Genomic DNA, 22,829 nt, shown 5'->3' on the forward strand with positions numbered 1-22,829 from the left:
ACGCGGCATTATTATACCTCAGCGTCCCCAGCCCGTCCGTTCTTTATTAATAAACTGTAGTTCAGTGGTCTCGTCAGTGGGGAAAGAGGCGAAGCGAGAGGATTTACTGCGCCCAAAATCTGTCCGCGTGAGATAAGCCCTTTTTTGCATGGAGGGTGTCGAAATCGAATAGAAGTTTTGTAATGTTTAGGCGGTTACAAATGTACTTATATAAGTGGATTCACGTGGCATTCCGGCAATTTAGAGAAAAACAACTTAGTTTTGCCTGTTGGTCACACGCTTATCTACCCTCTCATTGGCTAAAATGGTCTCACCTGATTTCTCCTGCCTTTCATCATTGATGACATATGTTTCCGTTGTTAGAATGGTCAGTCTTGTCAATATAATAGATCATCTTTGGTCTCGTTCCAATACAGAAAAACGTATTCCTTTACGTCTTCCGTATCTTATGAAAAACACCAACATATGCGAAGTACAGTTATTGTTTTGAAGTTAAATAAGGCAATACATAAATAGTGAAATTGTATTTCATTTACATTGTAAAGGGTGTCTTATTTCCATAAGGGTGTTTGTCCATCATACACATCACATATAAAGAGAAAATAAATAAAATATCAAATTCTAACAGGTAAACGGTATGTTTTTATTTAATTAAAATAGATAGCTATGTATATTATTTCATCAATTACCTTGTCACAAACACAAACAATGGTGAATTGAAATAAATTAATATTATGTAATTGCACATAATAAATAAATGGATAAATAATAGATTAAGGACATACTATCAACAACATAATGACAAAGAATCACAGTCATGAAAATAAATATGGCACAAGAAACACAATGAATAAATAAACAATATTAAATTAAAGTAATTTCAAAATATAATAAATTGTACAGCATTTGAGGTCATAAAGAGTTTATATCAGTTTCACTGATGAGCTACATGCAGGACACATTGATTCGCACTTTGCCTTACACAATTTAGTGTTTAGAAATCAATCTCTCTCATATCAGTAGGAGTGCCTGCTCTTTCATCCTCTATTTCTCCATCCTTCTCCATGGCACTGTCTTGGAGTCCACCTCTGAGCCGTTGTTTGAGGGCAGCTTCTATCAATTCACTGTAACACTGCAACACCATCTGTGATCAAAGAAGAAAGATAAACACAGATTAGATTAAAACCAGTACCCTTCCAGTCACACTAACCATATCACAACCAATCTGTAACTCAAACACTTAGTTCTGTGGTCCTTTCTTTCCAGTCCCATTTTCACCTCTAAATCAGTCTTTCATTCAGCATTGCTACTGAATAGAGTTGAACTGCAGCTCCTGGCTGTAATACAACCAATATGTTGAGATATTTTCTGTAGAGATATTAGAGATACTGCTAGGCACTCACCAGGTCAGTCTGACACAGTTCTGCCAGTGTAGCACTCATATGACCCAGATGACCTGGACCCTTGTTGCCCAAACCCCGGAGGGCAGAGTTCAGAGCTGCCGCAGCAACCAGGGATGGAGGGGCTCCCAGGAAACGGTAGTCGCAGACACACATGGCAACCAGGGTGTCACTATGCCGACGCAGTGTGGAGAAGAACTCCTCTGTGTCTGTCTTTCCATCCTTCCTCTCCCCTACAGGGGGAAGGAAATGTGGAATGAAGTCCTGAGCGGTTACCACAGCAACGTCCCATCGAAGAGTTGCAAGGATGACACGTTCCATCTCCTTATGATGAAAGGGCAAGAACATCAATATACATGTGTTTCTGTGTAAAAACATTTTCATTTAGTGTATATATAGCCCACTGAATACAATGCATATAATAATACAGAGATGGTTTGCATTCACAAGGTCCCCCATATTGTCACATACATAGTTTTGAAAGTGTCTCTCCTCTATATCAAAATGGTGACCTACCCGTATGTTGGAGGGCAGGAAGCTGTACTCAGCTGCAGCACAAAGAGAGTCAGCAGAGATTGTGTCACACTCTGTTAGTTTGGAGGCGATGAGGATGCAGGCTGCAGCCAGGCAGTAGGGTGAAACAGGGAGAGACAGGGATGCAGACAGGAAGCAGTCCAACATAGAGACAGACAGGGGAAACACTGTTTCGTCACAGCCACGCTCACAGCATACCTAGTAGAGAGACCAACAGGTGATAATCAATTAGTGCCTCATCACAGTACACCAAAGACATTAATGTGGGGAAAAAAGAGATGAAAATGGAATCCAGAGAATGAAAGTTCATACTTCCATAGCCCACTTGGCGAGCTCCTCTCTGCGCTCCGGCTCTCTCTGAATGAGGGCGACGTAGAGGGCGGAGGGCAGATATCTCTCCTCCACCTGTAGCAGCCTCTGGATGATCCGCTGCCCAGACACACTGGGGTCCCAGGGGGCCCGGAGCTGTGAATGGCCCCTGGCCTGGCCCTGCTGGGCTCCCTGGCCTTGCTGGCCTCGGACTTCCTCCTCACACCACAGAGACACAGACACAGACATCCCTCAGCTCAGCCCACACACACAACTACCTAGGTGGGTTTGTGTTCCTCTCGGTCCAGAAAGTGGGATACAACAAGTCAATGTTACTCTGTCAGGGTAAGGAGAGAGAATGTAGGACCAATATGTGTGCTGAAAATCTGCAACTAATCCAACTCAATTAAACCCTCTTCTTGTCACTGCTATGTTGGATGTCCTTTTATTTCCTCGCCCTTCTGTATGTGTGTGTTCCTGTGTGGCGCTGGTGTGAATCTTAGCCCGAACCTCCTCTGGCTGGGTTTTATACCCCTCGGAGAAAGAAAATGACAGAGAGGGTGTGGTGAAGAGGGAATGAAAGAGAAAGAGGGTGGTAACATAGTGACTGACATAAAATAATAAAAAGACAACAATGCTGTCTGTACAACAATGGCATCAACAGGTGGAGAGAGGGAGAAAATAGAGAAGGAGAGAGAGGGAGGGGAGGAGAGAGGGTGCAGACAAGAGAGGGAGGGGCCCGCAGGGACAGGGCAACAGCTTGCCCCCAACAGTGAAAAAGAGAAGGGGAGAAAGGGAGAGAAGGGAGGAGAGAAAAGGTCATCTCCAAACTCTGACAATGGGAATGGATAACATGAGTAGGTTGTTTGTTGACAATATTAAAGGGGAAAGAGAAAAGATGGAAATATATCTTCTCAAACTGAAAGTTCCAAATTCTTTCCCATTAAATAATAGAAACTGTATAGAGAAATTAGAGATTATAATTGCGGTTAATTGGAAAAGCAACGTGAGGGTTTATGCTTTGTTGAATGGTTGCATTTTTATTTTTGTAAATCTTTTTGCCCTGTCCTGTTTGTAGCTATACAGTACTTATTGTGCAAATAACTAATATATATGTACAAAGATTTCCGGCCTCTAAATGTCTAACTTCTGGCATGAAACTCTCTCTCTCTAGTGCCCAGAACTCTCTGAGGAATCTCATTGTCAAAGCAACCTGTGTCCAGTCACTCTACTCCCCATAACCCCCCCCTCCCCAGCCTGTGGCAATCTGCTCCCCCTGTTTAAAGAGCAGTGAATCCACTGGGGAGGACAGGGTGAGGTATGAGCAACAGACAGTAGAGCAGGCAGGTCAATGAGCTGTATTGTCTCCTTTACAAATCAGTGTCAGACACCAGCCCCTGGCCTTCTGCTGGGTCCTCTCTCTCTGACACACACACACACCCTTCACACATTCACTGGACAGCAGACACACTCTCGCATGCTCCTCGGGGACTCCCCTGACGGTCACAATGGGGTCACACTTACGAGTAGTGAATTCAGATTCTATTTGACACAGTGAGTCAGTCACTACAGGTGGTTTAAGGGACACACGAGGGCGTATGTTTCACAGAGACATTTGGGAAGCACTGAAAATGAAACAATTACACACCTCTTGAATCAGCCTTAAAATATCATAAGACAAAAGCATAAATTAAAGTTAGCTTGCATTTTTACTTGATTAAAGGGGAAATCTGCACATCAGAACCCAAAATACTAGCTTGTTTTATCCCAATGGTTGTTAACATACATGTTAAATGCAAACAAACATGGTTAAAACTATCATATTGATATCATGGATGGTCAGTCCTTGCATACATAGCTCTCTTTGAATTTGAGAGTTGTTACATTTCTACAGCCCCATCCCTTAGCTTTTTCCCAAAACAGGGGCGGGAGTCACTTATTGTTTCAACTGCTGATTGCTGCTTTAAATCAATCACTAATCAGACCTTCAAATAGATATGTTGTAATACAGTTTTTTTCCTTTAAAATAGTATCTGTTTTATGCAAATGTTTAGATGGAATGTATTTTGTGTTTCTCACTAACATTCACTGTGGAAAGTTAAAGCATCATTTCTGAGTCCTTTTGTTGAATCTCTTCAAAGTCAAGAGATTTCATTGCTGAAATATTCCTCTATTACCCTTAATCATTAGTCATCTGTGTGTGTGTGTTATTCATGGCTGCACATTTGCTAGAAACCCCCAAGAAGAATGCAAAAGGCATTCTTCTTTAGTAAGAGCACACTTATCTGGGACTTGAGATTTAAACCACAGACTTTATCTCCTCTGAGGTCTCAAACACTCTAGATAAAACCCCTTCCAAGCAGTAACAATCACAACAAGAGAGATTATCACCCCAACACACTGGGACCATTGTAGAATTAGAGGGGATGTTGGCTGTTGAGAGAGACATCATCCATAAACAGGGATTGGATTAGCACTGAAAACAGATTGTTTGAATGAGAGCCAGAGTGAGTTTGGCTATGGGAGTCAGAAGAGGTCAGGTCAGAAGAGAGAGAGGGCAGAGAGGGGCGTGGGGAAGAGAAACAGAGTGACAGATCGCCCGCCTGTTTAAGTACCCTGCTAAATTCATACATTGCAGCTGTATTCAAACAGACAGGGAGGGAAGGAGGGAGAGAGGGGGACGGAGAGACATGGACGACCCAGTCGGTCTTGAGGGGAGTGCGTTTCTCCGCCCCTCATTTTCCACCTCATTGCCCGGGACAGTGGAGGACAGAGATCCCTTTTCACCTCACAGACACCTGCTGACAGGGAGGGGAAGGGGGTCTGCTCACTCAGTTAACACACTGCATAAACCATCCTACAGAACTGATAAACACTTTATCACTCAGAACTAAGTCAACCTACTAAGTGCTTTTGACACATTTCTGGCAAATGAGTGGTGTTTTACACTTAATTTGATTAGTTTACAACAATAACTATGGTGTAAACAGCAAGAGCATCAAAACTCACAGACCATCTGACAAGACAATATTTTAATGAACCTTTATTTCAACAGGAAGTCATTAAGATCCAGTCCTTTTTTCCCAAATGAGCGCTGCAGAACATAAAACACCATTAGTAAAATACAAAAATGCAATCAATAAATAGTAATACAAATCAAAGAGTTACCCCACTTCAAATACATACTTGTATTTTAGGTTTCCAGTAAATCGTTCATTGTTTGCAGAATTCGATCTCCCTCTTATACGTACTAGCATTTCCATGTCAAAAACTTCATATGGAACTGAGATGAGGGAGAGGGCATGGACGAGTCACACATTAAGATTCATGGGAGTGTTAGGATGAATAGTTTGGGAGGGTAGTGGAGGGTTAACAGAATTGGGGGGTCACACTGTCTGGTGGGAACATATGACTAGTAAACATCTGAAAAGAGAGTCAATTTCACCAGTAATTGATTGTTTTGTACCCTTTATTTGGTAAGATTCAGCAATTTCAGACAATGAAAATATTGTTATGACATAATACCAGTAGTTAAAAACCTTAAACATTATAGTACAACACTCTATAGGAAGGCATTTTATAGTACTTGTAATACTCTGTCAGTAAGATTATTCTTCATTTTATATTTAGTATTACTTAAGAGTGAGAAGGACAGCAATAGAGAGCATGGATAGAAGGAACAACAGGGTGGAAATAATGCAGACCACAATGATACACCATTAAAAAAAGGGACAAATGGGCTGAGATAAAGACAGGGATAAAACAATTTAACAGACTATTTTAAAATGGAAGCATTTCACAAAGAAGAATTTGGAAGAAAAAAAAAAAAAAAAAATTCTCACGAGACAGGTACACAAATGGAAATATAAATGACTGGACATGGCTTGGATTCACACAAATACTTGGGAAACAAAATAAATGTATTGCGGTATTTATATAAAGACAAAGCACTACATATGTAGGTAGACCACTTCAATATTTTGGGATAGTTACATTCATGAAAAAAAACCTATCACCGTTCACTCTAATGCCTCGTCTGTCAGAGATGGTAACAGTCTGCAACCCTCATCATGTACTACAGTACATTATCAAACACTCTCTCCTATGCCCCATATCATCCAATATACAATAAATGGCCAGTTTATTAGGTACACCACCCCATTCACAAAAATGGTTAGCTCCTACAGGCAGTGAGTGTCATGGCCTATATAAAAGCAGGCAGACAGGCATTCAGTTACTGTTCCATTGAATGTTAGAATGGGCAAAACAAGTGCCCTAAGCGACTTTGAGTGCGGTATGATCGTTGGTGCCAGGCGCCCAGGAGACCACCCTCCTGGGGCACAGGACAGTGTCTAGGGTTTACAGAGAATGGTGTGACAAACAAAAACATCCAGGCAGCAGCAGTCCTGTGGGTGAAAACAGCTCATTGATGAAAGGTCGAAGGAGAATGGCAAGAATCATGCAAGCTAACAGGCAAATAACAAGCAATACAACAGTGGTGTGCAGAACGGCATCTTGAACCGCTGACCTCTGTCCTTTTCATGGATGGGCTATTGCAGCAGACGAACACACCGGGTTCCATTCCTATCAGCTAAAAAAAACAAAGTGGCTCCAGTGGGCACGCAATCAACAACACTGGACAATTGAGAAGTGGAAAAACATTGCCTGGTCCGACAAATCACGATTCCTGTTGCATCATGCTGACGACAGAGTCAGGATTTGGTGTAAGCAGCAATGAGTCCATGGACCCATCCTGCCTGGTGTCAACGGTACAGACTGGTGGCAGGTAAAGTAATGGCATGGAAATGTTTTCCTTCGGACATGTTGCTCCCTTGATATCAAGGGACCTAACGTGTCCACGTCCCAAAGAATTCAAGCTGTTCTGGAGGCAAAGGGTGTCCGACCCAGTACTAGATGGGTGAACCTAAAAAAAATAAAAACAAATAACTGGCCATTGAGCGTATATCTTCCTATATGGAACACCTCATATCGGTTAATGGCTTTCTCTCCTCATGTCAATCACCCTGTCCTTCAGAGTTATGGGTAGGTAGGGCGAGGGCGTGCTGCTGCAGCAGCAGTGCTGTTACTTGACTGGCTCGTTTCAGTAGCTGCTGCCTGTGATTGGCTGAGAAGCTACTGCGTCTCATGTGACTCTGATTCTGGGCTTGTCTCGTCATCAGGGCTGGGGAACGTACAGACCAATGACCTCCTGCACCTTCACCGGCAGCTCCTGAGAGACAGAAGGAATGGAGAGAGGAGAAGAGGTTAGATCAGTCAGATGACAATACACAATATGTTAAATATATCATGTCCAAGTGAATGTATCCTCCTCTAACATATTTCCTACTTTGCAGCAGGCCAGCTGCAGGTAGTTAGCTTCTGCTCCTCGTAGGACTGTCTGCAGATCCAGCTTCATGGTCAGTTCATTGATGTGCTGCACATAGACAAACAGTCCTTAGTACTGTACACATAAACAAAAAGACAACATCATTAAGAAAATAACTTCCAACACATTTCCAACAAACCTTCAAAATAGTGTTGAAGTCGTGGTCAGAGCCGATGAACTCCCCCTCTGTGATTCCAGAATGGAAGCGGCCATCAACAGATGGAAGTTTTCACAGGGCAGACGAGTCCAAAGAACCTAGTACAGAACAGTGCGCTCACTGTGTGTTTACTTACATATATTGTAAAACTAAGGTTTTTTTTCCATATAGTGTGTAGAGCCTAGGCTACATGCAAGTGTTTCTAATGAGTAGTATCCACCCACTCACCTCCCAAAGGGACAGGATGTCCTCGAAGGAGAACTCTCTTAAACCATATCAGTAACCAACGGAAACAGAAGCACAGAGAGCCACTGTCCTGGGAGTCTGAAAGAGAGACAACAACATAACAATGTGAAGAATTTACTATGTCAACAGATTACGCATCCAGGTAGTTACATAACACAACTTGAGTTAAGGTAAAATATAATTGGCTGATTGGAGAATTGACTGCCTGATGAATGTCTACCTCACTGAGTAATAACACATTTGAGTTATGGTGAAGTGTGAGAGAAACACAGTAACTGAGTGATAGTCATTGTTTACCCAGGTAGTCAAGGAGCTCAGGGTCCAGAGCCTTCATCAGGCTGAGCTGAAGGAGCTGTTGCTTCATGGCCTCCTGAGACTCCTCAAAGTTCTGGTGCTGAGGGCCCGAGAGAGAGAGAACTTTAAAAATATAAATGTATAATGCTATGTTTTAACACTCTTATGTGGTAATATATGAGTATTTAACAAGAGAGTAAGGTGCTTACCACCATCTCCATAAAACCTGTCAGACACCAGAAGGACTCCACTTCGTTCTGAGTGACAAAAAGGAGAGGAGCCAAGAGGTCACTCATCCCCTGGACATAGCCTGCAGGGAGAGAAAGAGAGAGACAACAGGAACCACAAGGAGAGTCAGGTGTGAGATATTGATAATAAATAAAGTTGAAATGTGATACAATGGCTTTGAACTTTCAAGTGTAAGAACAAGGGGAGTGGCTTACCCAGATCAAAGTTGAACATGCAGTATGTCATCAGCACGTCATTGAGAAGAGTCAGGCCTGGGTTGTCATTGCCAGAGAAGAAGGTGTTGTGTCTGTCCGTCCGACTCACGTCCCTTTCTGTCCAATCAAAACATGAACAGATAAGTAACAAATCATAAAATGTGTCAACCAATGAGGCGTGAAATCATGTTTAACAGACAGCAACACCAACCTATCAGACTGCGGTATCCTCTGAGGAGAGTTCCTCATCTCCTGCTCTTCACTGACTGACTTCCACTGAACCTTCATTCTGAAATACTCATCTCTGAAGACAGAAAAACACAGAGGGGTTGAGGAGATGAATTTACTCACTCCCGTTTAGACAACAGTCCCAGTCTGTGATAAAGAGAGCCATAACAAGCGAGGGATAATAAGAGACTAACGTTTTCATCCTCAGAATGTCCTCCCTCTCTTTCACAGGTACTATTCCAGGGATAGAAACCCAGCAGAAACTTCCACCCGTCCTTCCTCAGGGATGGTGTGATACCCTAGGGAGAGGAAAGGAGGGATGGTTTGAATGACAAGGTGAAAAGCCCATTTGGATGGAAGATGGTGTGGTGTTCTTTACAGAGAGGAATTATACTGTACGGTCTTACCCCCTGAAGACCAGCTCTTTGATTTGCTGTGGGTCCTTCACACGCCCCTCTGGGTCCAGGAACTCCTCCCATTTGTCGAGAGGCTGTCCCCTGGTTACGTCTGGTTTAGGGCCAAGCTCCACCCCCTGGTACCACCAAAAAGAAAACTCTCACCATTGATATCGCCATCCGTATGTTACAGCCAACATCTGGATGATATCGCCATCCGTATGTTACAGCCAACGCCTGGGACGACGTCGCCATCCGTATGTACAGCCAACATCTGGGACGACGTCGCCATCCGCATGTTACAGCCAACGCCTGGACGACGTCGCCATCCGCATGTTACGCCAACGCCTGGATGATATCGCCATCCGCATGTTACAGCCAGCATCTGGACGACGTCGCCATCCGCATGTTACAGCCAACGCCTGGATGACGTCGCCATCCGTATGTTACAGCCAACATCTGGACGATATCGCCATCCGCATGTTACACGCCAACATCTGGACGATATCGCCATCCGCATGTTAACGCCAACATGCCTGGACGATATCGCCATCCGTATGTTAACGCCAACATGCCTGGACGACGTCGCCATCCGCATGTACAGCCAACATCTGGCCGACGCCGCCATCCGCATGTTAACGCCAACATCTGGACGATATCGCCGCCATCCGTATGTTAAGCCAACATCTGGACGATATCCGCCATCCGTATGTTGCGCCAACATCTGGATGATATCGCCATCCGTATGTTACGCCAACGCCTGGGCGACATATCCGCCATCCGTATGTTAACGCCAACATGCCTGGACGACATCGCCATCCATATGTTACAGCCAACGCCGGGCGACACATCACCATCCATATGTTACACGCCAACGCCTGGGCGATATCGCCATCCGTATGTTACAGCCAACATGCGGGCGACGTCGCCATCCATATGTTACAGCCAACATCTGGATATCGCCATCCGTATGTTACAGCCAACATCTGGATGCTATAAAGTGAGTCCTCTTCTCCATCTACTCCACAGATGTCAGGGCTAGTGATGAGTTTACATCTTCAACCCCATCCCCCACTTACACAGGTGATGAGCTCAAAGCCTGGTTCGTCATCAGCTGAGGGGGCCCATGGTGGTCCTGAGGGCCACGGGAGTGGAAGGGGAATCTGGTGGTCGTAGAGCCCCTCTGAAGAAATTGGTGACCTTGGAGAATCCCCCAAAGGTGGTGGCATAAGGGTCCTGGATAAACCTCTGGAAACAAAGAGATTCATATAATTATAAACACACACATTAAACCTTCTCAGAGAATAGCACACACAAAACACAAGACTTACAGAGACGAGGTCGGAGCTTCCATCGTCAAAGAGGTGCAGCTCATCAAAGGACTGAGAGAGAGCCCCAGAGTCATGGGGATACGCTAGGAAAGAGACGACCATCTACAGGTGATCTAAAACAACAGAAAAACAGTCAGGCAGATAGTAAGAGACACAGACAGTGACAGAGAAGATATAGAAGCTCAGAATAAAAGAAAATGTTAGCAAGAAGGAGAGAGAGAAAATATGAAAAAGACACTTCAAAATGTATGTAGTAAGGGGGTTGGGTACAACAGATGCTAAACTCTACTGTTCAGAGTCCAGTTAAATGCCAGTGAAATGCCTTGAATTCCTCTGAGGCATTGATCGGAGAGGGGAGGGAGAGCTGGCTGTCTGCTGCTACTCACGGGGCCAGGATGATGTAACGCTGCATGGCCCTCAACAGCTCCTGGTGCCCCCCTGTGGAAGTGTAGAGGAGGGAGGGGGTGGCCACCCCTGCTGGTAAAAACCATGAAGTTACGGCCCAGGGAGAAACGGGACCGTCGCAGAGTACAGCTCCGACAGAGGCAGGGAGAACGACCACTGGCCTGGGAACAGAGGGGGAGACATCAACATCAAGAATAGCACTATACACTTGCTGCAAACACACTTGTGAGTATAGCCCAGTATGAGAACTACAAACGCAGAGGCAAGTTATAAAAGTCTACGTACTTGTCTCTTTGACGGGGGGTGCTCTCTGACTTGGTCTCTCTTCACTGTGCTGATGACTGCCAGTCTGGCTCGTAGCCAGGGTCAAAGTTGGTGTCCTCCACCCCTCCTTCTCCATCCTAACAGGAAGACAGGCCGTATATTAAGGAACATGAAGAAAACAGAGTGATGTGTGTTACTAGTGTATTAAACAAGCGCTCACCTTTTTAGTGTAGAATACAGCAGCCGCATTATGCCCTCGTCCTCTAATGCGCTCCACTCCAAAGCTGGCTCCCCACCCTGTAAACATAGACAAACACCTTAGTCTAGTCCAGAATAACATGTGATAGCCTAACACTAAGAAGAAAGGACATACTGTATATGATCTATAGGCCTATGTGTTTGACTAAAGGAAGCAAAACAAAGTTACTGATGACAAAGACTTCCACTACAGGGATGAGTACACTTTGAATATGACCAGAATTGGTTTTCAATCAACCAATAATCATATTTTTATTTTATTTGTACTTTTTACCCCTTTTCGTGATTATACAATTGGTAGTTACAGTCTTGTCCTGTCGCTGTAACTCCTGTACGGACTTTGGGGAGGCGAAGGAGAGGCCATCGTCCTCCGAAACATGACCCCGCCAAGCCGCACTGCTTCTTGACACACTGCTCGCTTAACCCAGAAGCCAGCCTCACCAACGTGTCGGAGGAAACATCATCCAGCTGGAGACAGATGTCAGCGTGCATGTGCCCGGCCCATCACAAGGAGTACTAGAGCGCGGATAGGACAAGGACATCCCAGCCAGCCAAACCCTCGCCCTAACCCAGTCGACGCTGGGCCAATTGTGCACCGCCTCATGGTTTCTCACGGTCACAGCTGGCTGCGACACAGCCTGGGATCGAACCCGGGTCTGCAGTGACGCCACTAGCACTGTAGTGCCTTAGATCACTGTGCCACTCGGGAGGCAATATTTTCATATACAGTGAGCTCCAAAAGTATTGGGACAGTGACAATGTTGCTGTTGTTTTGGCTTTCTACTCCAGCACTTTGGACTTGAAATTATACAATGATGAGTTAGAAAGTTATCATACCCCCAAGACATACTAACCTCTCACCATTAAAGTAACAGGAAATGTTAGCATTTTTGAGGGGATATGATAGTTATGCCTCTAACTTTCATTATTCACAACTCATTAAGGATTATCCTTGATCATAGTAGCATCCACAATAATGTGAGGTGTTTAGAAACATATTGTATTCTTATTTTACAATTAAAAGTGACTCCAAAATGACAAAATACATTATTTACATTATTCTATTGGGCACAAAATCTGAATCTAATCTGAAACACAAGCAAAACAAACAGCAAATGCATCCAATAAATTTGTAGGTTCACACTTAATGTATGTATGATTGTAATAATTAATGATTGCATGCTAAGAATATGGGACCAAATACTAAAATGTTGACTACTTTAATAAACACAAGTGAATTTCTCCCAATACTTTTGTAAAAAATCTCCTAAGCGGGTGAAAATAGCCTAAAATTAAAGCTGACAGAGTCTGCACCTTAACCTCATATTCAATGTATCATTTCAAATTCAAAGAGCTGGAGTACAGAGCCAAAACAAATAAATGTGTCACTGTCCCAATACTTTTGGATGGGTGGGTATAATTTGTGGAAGGTTCCAACAGGAATCTGTCCCAAAAACATTGTAAATAACAAAGTTGCCAACAAACAATGCATACAAAGTTGTATAGTGGCAGAATAAGATACCGGGTAGGGAGTGGGCTATTTTAAAGTTTTTTCACTTACCACATTTTTTACAAAAAATGTCTGCCCTCACTCTGGTAGTCTAGGGACAAGCATTAAGTATAAGCTATGTGGTGAGCTGATGCCTATTCGGCAGATAGTTAGCTAGGTGAATTGATCATGCTACTTTGTATGCATTGTTTGTTGGCAACCTCCTTGTAAATTACTTAGTTTTTGGACAGATTCCTTTCGGAACGTTCCACAAATTATACCCACCCCTTTTGGAGCTCACTGTAAATATGGTGTCTATGGGAGAAGCCCAACTTACCCGTTCCACTATACGGATGAATCCTGGGATTGTGGTGTCCTGGTTGCTCCTCTTGGCATTGGTGTGAAGGTAAACCCCCTCCTTCTCAAACACCAGCTGTGTGACAAAACAACATATGCTATTAATAGAATATAATTTGCTGTGAAAACTAATGGCAAAATGTCATGTCATGGATTCCAGTGCAATGAATCAGAAAGTGTGATAGAGTGGGAATAGGGTGGGGAATGACAATCATATGACATCCCAAAGAGGATGAGTTTGCGGACTTTACTGTAGCCTACAAAATAGAGTCACATGAACACTATGAGTCACTCACACAGTGATTCCACCTGTGTGCCTGCCAGGAGTTCTCCCAGGTAGTGTCTGGTACTGGTACTCCTGTCTATGGCTCCATTCCTGTGCATTTTATTCCTCTTATGTTACCATTTTATTTTTAAACTCGGCATTGTTGGGAAGAGCTAGTAAGCAAGCGTTTCACGGTAAAGTCTACACCAATTGTATTCGTCGCATGTGACAAATAACACTTGATTTGTGTCTACTGCAGCTCAGAATCGAATTACCCTACTGGACTTAAACTGACTGAACCCAATTGGATAGATCTAGCTAGCTTCCATACAAATACAATATACCATCATATCTATCCTGAATATTACCCGAAATGTATAATCAATAATAATTTGCCAGATGTGACATAAATTCAGGTGAAATATTACATAAGCCATCCTCCACCAACGAACTGCTCAAACGTTTAGTTAGTTAGATACTGTAATCACATTCACAAGGAAGTTTACAATGCTAATTCTATGGAATGGGATCCTCGGCCTCCAGGACCCTTTCTTCACTGTAAACAGGTCTAACTACTACTAGTAGCTGTTAGAGAACAAGCAGTGCTTATTGCTTTACATATTGAAGTCTGCCGTGGAAAATAGGACAGCTATGATGATATTTCTCGTGACTAATTTATTGAACAAGTAATATTTCACAGATATGAAATATCCATTTAATCTGGAAATAATTATGAAGCTAGCTTGTTTGTTGTTATAACGTTAGCTAACTGTTACTGTAGTTACGTCAACTTCCCCAAATATCACACGACTTTGTTGTGAAGGTGATAGATCAAGCTACAAGTGGTGATAACCGAGTTTATTTAGTTAGCGGCCCTTTAATACAGACCGAATCAACCAGACAGAAGAAAAAACTTCAATTTCAATATGTGCGCTTACCTTGTGACTAGTCTCAGCCTTTGGCTCCATTATTCTTCCACTAGCCTTTTTCCCAAAACAAATGTCGTCAGAAAGAAGACTTCCGCCTACATAGACTGCACGGTCTATGTTATACGTAAGGCAGGTTGTCAGGAACATCAACCAATCATATGTGGTGGCATGTCTAAATTGGAATAGATACCGCGTTCAAAACAACAGGGAACTCAGAAGGCTTCCGGAAATGTCCGACTTCCGACTTCAGTGCGTTCAAAACAACAGGGAACTCGGAAAAACAATAGAACAGTTATCCAACTCGGGAAGTCGGGCTTCTTTCTCGAGCTCCGACTTTCCGACCACCGATGTCAGGATTTGACGTATTTTCCCAGTTGTTTTTAACGTGGCAAGAGTACCACGGTTGGAATCATAATGCCCATAAACCCTAGTGGTCAAAGCGGGAAATTGTTCCAATCTTTTTTCCACCATTGATAAATCACCTTAAAACACAGTTATCAAAACGTCACACCAGGGTAATCCTAAATGGCATTTGTAGTTCTTTATAATAGCCTCATTAGCGTTTGCTTTTTGGGGGGTAAATACAGGCGAAAATATTGATAAATCACCTTGTCCTAGAGAGATTCACACAGTTATCAAAACGTCACACCAGGTGGTGTGACGTTTTGATAAAAATGATGTGACGTTTTGATGAAATATTTCATTTAGGATTACCCTGGTGTGACGTTTTGATAACTGTGTGAATCTCTCTAGGACAAGGTGACTTATCAATATTTTCGCCTGTATTTACCCCCCAAAAAGCAAACGCTAATGAGGCTATTATAAAGAACTACAAATGCCATGATGATCTGGACAAGACTGCTGAATTGAGGCAAAGGTAAGAATCTCTGGATTAACTATCTAAATGTAGTAATTAATAAATTGGCTAAAATGGATTTAAATGTCTTTAAATGGACAATTCTGTGAACTGTCTTGACACAATACCTGTTAACAAGGGTGTCAGCAAGCGATGATGTGCAGGAGCTTGCAGGGATTTGTAGTTTTGCATGATGTCCACCTTGATGGTAATTAGCATTTTCGAATCTGAGAGTAAATAGAGCCGAATATACTGATAAGTCTCCCTGTCCGAGGTTTACATGATTATCAAAACGTCACGCCAGGGTAAGCCTACACGAACACAGCCCTTATGTGTTTCGTTTTTCCACCAAATTAATGGTGGAAAAACGATTGGAACCATTTCTCTGTTTGACAACTAGGTTTTATGTGTATTCAAATCAAATTGGTCACATATATATATTTAGCAGATGTTATTGCGGGTGTAGCGAAATGCTTGTGTTCCTAGCTCCAACAGTGCCATAGTATCGAACAATACACACATCTCAAAGTAACATAATGGAATGAAGAAATATATGAATATAACGACGAGCAATGTCGAAGTGGCATTGACTAGAATTTATTTATTGATTTTTTTCTTTAACCTTTATTTAACTAGGCAAGTCAGTTAAGGACAAATTCTTATTTACAATCACGGCCAAACCCGGACGACGCTGGGCCAATTGTGCGCCGCCCTATGGGACTCCCAATCACAGCCGGTTGTGATACAGCCTGGATTTGAACCAGGCGTCTGTAGTGACGCCTCAAGCACTGAGATGCAGTGCTTTAAACCGCTGGAATACAGTATATACATATGAAATTAATAAAGCAGTATGTAAAAAATATGAAAGTGACCAGTGTTCCATTATTAAAGTGACATGTGATTCAATGTACATAGGGCAGCAGCCTCTAAGGTGCAGGGCAGGGTACTGGCTGGAGGCCAGCTATTGATGGCTATTTAACAGTTTGATGGCCTTGGGATAGAGGCATAGCGGTTGAACAGGCCATGTCTCGGGTGGTGGATGTCCTTGATGATCTTTTTGGCCTTCCTGTGCCATCGGCAGCGCCACTGGTGATGCTTTGGGCAGACCGCAGCACCCAGTGGAGAACCCTGCAGTTGCAGGCGGTGCAGTTGCCATACCAGGCAGTGATACAGCTGACGGGATGCTTTCAATTGTGCTTCTGTAGTTTGTGAGGGTCCTAGGAGCCTAGCCAAATTTCTTCAGCCTCCTGAAGTTGAAGAGATGCTGTTGCTTCTTCTTCACCAAATTGTCTGTGTAGGTGGACCATTTCAGATGATCAGTGATGTGTACATCGAGTAACTTGAAGCTTTATACACCTTCTCCACTGCGGTCCTATGGATGCGGGTGTGCTCCCTCTGCTTCTCCTGAAGTTCACGATCAACTCCTTTGTTTTGTTGATGTTGAGGGAGAGGTTATTTTCTTGGCACCACTCTGCCAGGGCCCTCACCTCCTCCCTGTAGGCTGTCTCTTTATTGTGGGTAATCAGGCCTACTACTGTTATGGCACCTCCACCGTGGGGCTCTATTCTTGCAATATTTGTCAGTTTCATGTAATTATGAAAATGGCAGTTTATTAGGCATCAGTGGTGGTAATGAACATCCCAATGTGAATAGTGAAACACTTCTAACAAATGTGTGAGTGACAGTGAGTGTCCTGGTGCTGCCACCAATGTAGCAAAGAACAGAAAAATCACACCGAAAAACAGAAGTGGTTAGGACAGAGAGAATTTAGACAGGGAGGCTGATGAAGGCGGCAAGTGGTTGTTGTTATCTGTCTTCTCAAAGTTGCATCCCAGTTTTAGTACCCCCGTGTGGCACAGGGGGTGTAAGGCACTGCATCTCAGGGCTAGAGGTGTCATTACAGACTCTGGTTCGATTCCAGGCTGTATCACAACCAGTCGTGATTGGGAGTCCCATAGGGCGGTGCACATTTGGCCCAGTGTCGTTAGGGTTTGGCCGGGGTAGGCTGTCATTGTAAATAAAAATTTGTTCTTAACTGACTTGCTTAGTCAAATAAAAATGTAACGTTTTACTCTCCTCTCTTTTCCTTAATCTGCACTGCAAAATTAGAAGATAGTTTAGGTGGGAATAATATGGAGATTGAAAAGCCTACCAAAAGCATTTGCTTCCACCTGTCAAGCTATCCATCATGTCAGATCAGTGAGGATGAAGTAAATTATACCAGTAGAAGAAACCAATACAAACTATTGAGATGCAGCCAGCCCCAAGCGCGCGTCCAAAACAAGACGAGTACGAGCCCGCCCACAGTCACGTGTAAAACGTGCGTCTCGTCTAGCGTCTCTAAACAGCAACGTCGGAGCCTAGGGGAGACTATTCTTGAGAGATGAAGAATCAGACAAAGAGGGATAAAGAAACAATTAGAACTAGAAAAACGCTTGCAAAAGACGAAATAAGGAACTGAATGTGTAAGCTGACTTCTTGTTATTGCTGTTTATTTGTGTCTGTGTGTGCTAGTGTCTCTGCAAAGGCATGAAATGGAGGTGAACTGTGTTCATGTTGGGAGGAGAGTGCACAGGAGACCAGTTGGCTAGCATGTTAGCAAACAAACAGTCCGCAGTGCTTTCCTGGTAGTAATAATCACAGGGATGACATTTAGAAACGAGCTGGGTAAATCTAGAGCAGGCAGTCACCCCACAAGGTTTTGGCAGAGCCAGTTCGTATGCTAACGAATGCACGATATTGTGTGAGGGAGGAAGGGGGGACGACGACGCTGAGTTGCGACAGTTCGCGAGACGTAACGACAGGTGGACAACGTCTTCCCACGGTTAGCATAGGTCTATTTTGGAACATCCTCAAACTGCCACTGAGATATTATTGACCACTGAGATATTGACCATGAACTCAGACTGAAACAAGGCAGTCTGACATCAGAAAAGTTATATGGAATTGAAATGTATGTACAGTATTTGGATCTTGTGAATTTTACACTCAACTCAAGCATATATTTTGTAATCTAATTTCATGAAGTTTCATCATGCCTAATTTTAGGATATTATTATCTGAATTCTGGTTTAGTGATAATCTAAATAGTGCCTAGCTAGTGACATCAGCTAATATTGCTATAATGACTAACAATTCAAAAATAATTGGGGGGGCAACTCAAGCTTTATTTCTCCATTTTGTTTTTTCCAGGTAACACCAGCAACATTTTCGTTTCTCTCCCCTAGTTCTCTCAGGCACACTGACATTAATAATATTAAACAATCACCTTGTGCCTCTGAAACCTGCTTTATAACAACTAAGGATAGTTTTATTCTTAGCTTAAACCAAACCAGCAATAGAAAAAGGATCCTAACGTTTCCTCAGATTAGCCAAAAGCAGATTCCAAAAACACAACGCTACAGCCTACAATCCAGTAAGAAAAAAAGGTACATTTATCACAAGACCTGTTAACAAAAATATATATAGTATTTAATAAACTGCTGGCTGAGTCCTACAGGTGCCTGATTACACTAACCTAAGCCATTTTAACTATTGATCAATAAAAACAGTTACAAAGCATCTATACATTCCATAAAAGCTAGCCCTAATAAATTAAACACATCCAACAGTCATTGGAAGTCCTGTTTACCCATCATGGCCTCCATCACCCAATCATCTGACCCAGAGATCCCAGACAACCACAAAGAGAGCTGGCTGGCACTACTTGCCGCAGCGGAGGGATATTGTCAGAAGTCAGGCTGCGACCTGGCTATTCTTACAGCCTGTAAGAAGTTCTGGCCATCTGTAGTGGAGGGAGATGAGAGGAAAAGGGAGAGTGGCAGTGGCTTGCCTGCCGGAGGCCGGAAGTGGGATTTCTCCTATCACGTGTGGGGTCAGGGGGCTTTGGCTGAGTCTTCGCGGCGCTACGTGGACGACATTGCGGTGCTACACTCCACATCTATGCTAACGGCGCATAGATATACACGTCTGAGTGCAGGAGACGGAGGAGCTAAACTGGTAGTGGACATGCCCACTGACAGGGCGGTGAGTAGACTGACTGTCAGTCATTTTGTGCCATTCAATGTGGCTGTCATTCATAGTGCTGTGAGTGATCGTAAAGTTCTTAACTTCTCTTCCACAGGGCCTAACAGGTGAGGGTGGGGTGGGAACCATCAGCCCCAATACCACACTCTATTCGCAAAGCTACCCATCAATCTACCACTCCGGGGCTGTCATTGGCCAAGCTGCTGGGCAGCATGGGAATGGAGAGAGGGAGCGAGAGATGGCTGTGATGATAGAGGAGGCTGGACGAGGGAGAGACATTCCTGGAATTGGGGACTTAGAGGAAGAGTGTGAGGAAGAGGAGGACATGGACGAAAGGAGCCGTAATCTGAATGAGACTGCAGGTGAACACAGCTCTGTGGGACTATTTTTGTTTTTTAATCTTCAGGTCTGAATGACTTCCTAAATATTAATCTCTCTCTACTTCAGGAGTGTTTTCCATGGATGAGGACTCGCTGTCTCGTGACTGTGAACCATTCTTTGAGTCCGATGGAGAGGAGGAGAGCACTGATGGTGAGTGTATGTGTGTCGTAATATTAGTTAATGATGATCTAATGCTCTTAATATGTTCCTCCTCTCTGCTCCAGGCTCGTTAAGTGAGGACTGTCCTCCTCCCCCCCGCAGCATGGCCATGGGGCAGTCATTCTCATCCCGACACCCCAACCCCATGAACATGGCCCGCTCCCTCCCCGTGTCTGTTCCTGTGTGGGGCTTCAAGGGCAACAGACCCCACCAGGGAGAAGGCCACAGTGGGGAACGGGTCAGTCAACCTTCATTTAAAAACATACAGCTCACTTCCTCTCTGTCATTCTGACACACATACCCAGTAACTGTCTCTGTGTTGCAGGCTGGTGTAGCTGACCTGGATCATATTGCTGCCAGCATGAAGGCCCTGTTGGCCCCAGGAGCCAACGACGGAACAGAAATGTTTGGAGGACTACCTCGCCCTCGCCTCAACACGGGAGACTTCTCCCTCAAACACTGAGCCAAAGAAAGTGAGGGGATGAAGGAGTGAGAGAGAGTGCGTGGATGAAAGAGAGCTAATTGATTGGCTGGCAGGCGTAGAAGTACCCCAGTGTATTAGCTAATCACTAACCCCAAATTTGGTAGTAACAACAATAAACCCAGAGAGGATTAACTGACATAACATATGCTCGTATACACACTAATATCATTTTCAACACATTACCTTACACCCATAAACACTACAAGACAACTCACTACACACAAATTCAAATGTGCTCATAGTGACCCACTGTACTGACCAACATGGACACTAACATATTGAAATGTTTCTAACTGACACAGGTGTTGAATCTGTGGGACTTTGCCAAGTAGATTTGTGGAGGATGGGTCACTCTTCTAGAAATGGTTGGCTCTAGGGGCTTTTTAACATGAAGCCTGTAGCTTTTCAAATTGTGAGTGAAGGGCACCATGTCTCCATGAAACATGCCTTTTATACTTCTACCATGCCAATGAATGACTGACTGGTAGAATGATAGTACGTGTACAATCTCTGATATTCACACTATTATAATAATAATGTGTTGACTGTGAGAGCGAGAGAAAGCGGAGGAGGCGAACAGAGATGTATCTATCATCTCCCAACTTTTCAAAAGCAGATAAATGTTTTAATTTGAGTACCTGTATGGTTTAAATTAAGGAACAACATCTGTGAATCAGGCTGTTGGTTCTGACACTGAATATTATTTGGATGCAGTATAATGGCTGTCCTAGAGAGGGCAGTTCAGATTAAGTAATATCCTGAACAGAAATAAACACAACATGTAAAGTGTTGGTCCCATGTTAATGAGCTGAAATAAAAGGTCCCAAAAATGTTCCATATGTTACAAAAGCTTCTCTCATTTTGTGTACACATTTCTTTACATCCCTGTTAGTGATCATTTCTCCTTTACCAAGACAATCCATCCACAGGTGTTAACTAAACAGCAATATAATTGATGTATCTTAACAGGTGCACATTGTGCTGGGGACAGTGAAAGGCAACTCTAAAATGTTTTGTTTTGTCACACAGCACAATGGCCACAGATGTCTCAAGTTGAGGGAGTGTGCAATTGGCATGCTGACTGCAGGAATGTCCACCAGAGCTGCTGCCAGAGAATTGAATCGTCATTTCCCTACCATAAGCCGCCGCCAACATAATTTTAGAGAATTTGATAGTACGTCCAACCGGCTTCACAATTGCAGACTTACATGTAACCACGCCAGCCCATGACCTCCACATCTGGCTCCTTCACCTGCAGGATCTTCTGTGACCGGCTACCCGGACAACTGATGAAACTGTGGCTTTGCAGAACCAAATAATTTATGTCACAAACCGTCTCGGGGAAGCTCATATGCATGCTTGTCATTCTCACCAGGGTCTTGACTAAAGTAGGTAAATGCTAACCTTCAACGGCCACTGGCACGCAGGAGAAGTATGCTCTTCACGGATTCATTTCGGTATCAACTATACCGGGCAGATGGCAGACATTGTGTATGGCGTCGTGTGGATGAGCTGATGTCAACGTTGTGAACAGAGTGCCACATGGTGGGGTTATTGTATGGGCAGGCATAAGCTATGGACCACAAACACACTTGCATTTTATCTAGGTCAATTTGAATGCATAGAGATACTGTGATGAGACCCTGAGGTCCATTGTCGTGCCATTCATCCACAGCCATGTTTCAGCATGAAAGTGCATGGCCCCATGTCACAAGGATATGTAAACAATTCCTGGAAGCTGAAAATGTCCCAGTTTTCCATGGTCTGTATTCTCACCCGACATGTCACCCATTGAGTATATTTGGGATGCTCTGGATCGTGTACGACAGCGTGTTCCAGTTCCTGCCAATATCCAGCAGCTTTGCACAGCCATTGGAGAGGATTGGGACAAATTTCCACAGGCCACAATCAACAGCCTGACAACTCTATGCGAAGGAGATGTGTCTCGCTGCATGAGGCAAATGGTGGTCACACCAGATACTTTCTGATACCTTTTAAAAAACAGGTGTATCTGTGACCAACGGATGCATATCTGTTTTCCCAGTCATGTGAAATCCATAGATTAGGGCCTAATGAGTTTATTTCAATTTAATGATTCCCTTATATGAACCTTAACTCAGTAAAATTGTTGCATGTTGTGTTTATATATATTTTTCAGTGTAAATAGTTGAACTCTATTGTTACACAGTTGTATTTATTCATCCCCTTTCATACATGACCATGGTTCAATCAG

The 22,829-nt window shown here is 43.5% G+C and overlaps 3 protein-coding genes and 1 pseudogene across 7 annotated transcripts in view; 1 reads left to right on the forward strand and 3 right to left on the reverse strand.

Moving 5' to 3' along the window:
• Positions 1-22,829, reverse strand: part of LOC118383936 (liprin-alpha-3-like) — a 115,000-nt gene that overhangs the window by 71,012 nt on the left and 21,159 nt on the right. The window lies entirely within an intron of this gene.
• On the reverse strand, positions 749-2,626 carry LOC118384206 (G1/S-specific cyclin-D2-like). The gene is made up of 4 exons (XM_035770528.2): positions 2,247-2,626; positions 1,917-2,132; positions 1,404-1,724; positions 749-1,144 (listed from the first exon to the last, which is right to left on the reverse strand). The coding sequence occupies exons 1-4, from the start codon at positions 2,490-2,492 to the stop codon at positions 995-997; spliced, it is 933 nt and encodes a 310-aa protein (XP_035626421.2). The 5' UTR covers positions 2,493-2,626; the 3' UTR covers positions 749-994.
• LOC127914423 (TBC1 domain family member 17-like) lies at positions 6,519-14,896 on the reverse strand (annotated as a pseudogene).
• LOC118384726 (uncharacterized) lies at positions 15,419-21,431 on the forward strand. 5 transcript variants are annotated; one of them, XM_035771475.2, is made up of 7 exons: positions 17,849-18,011; positions 18,739-18,974; positions 19,158-19,572; positions 19,670-19,934; positions 20,020-20,103; positions 20,178-20,350; positions 20,438-21,431. In XM_035771475.2, the coding sequence occupies exons 3-7, from the start codon at positions 19,183-19,185 to the stop codon at positions 20,573-20,575; spliced, it is 1,050 nt and encodes a 349-aa protein (XP_035627368.1). In that variant the 5' UTR covers positions 17,849-18,011; positions 18,739-18,974; positions 19,158-19,182; the 3' UTR covers positions 20,576-21,431. The 5 variants fall into 5 exon arrangements, with proteins under 5 accessions (XP_052347400.1, XP_052347403.1, XP_052347402.1 ...); XM_052491440.1 differs by lacking the exon at positions 17,849-18,011 and adding an exon at positions 15,419-15,567 and having other exon boundaries at positions 18,739-19,572; XM_052491443.1 differs by lacking the exons at positions 17,849-18,011; positions 18,739-18,974 and adding an exon at positions 15,433-15,567.

Source organism: Oncorhynchus keta, chromosome 32, assembly GCF_023373465.1.
Source record: "Oncorhynchus keta strain PuntledgeMale-10-30-2019 chromosome 32, Oket_V2, whole genome shotgun sequence".
Taxonomy (NCBI): domain Eukaryota; kingdom Metazoa; phylum Chordata; class Actinopteri; order Salmoniformes; family Salmonidae; genus Oncorhynchus; species Oncorhynchus keta.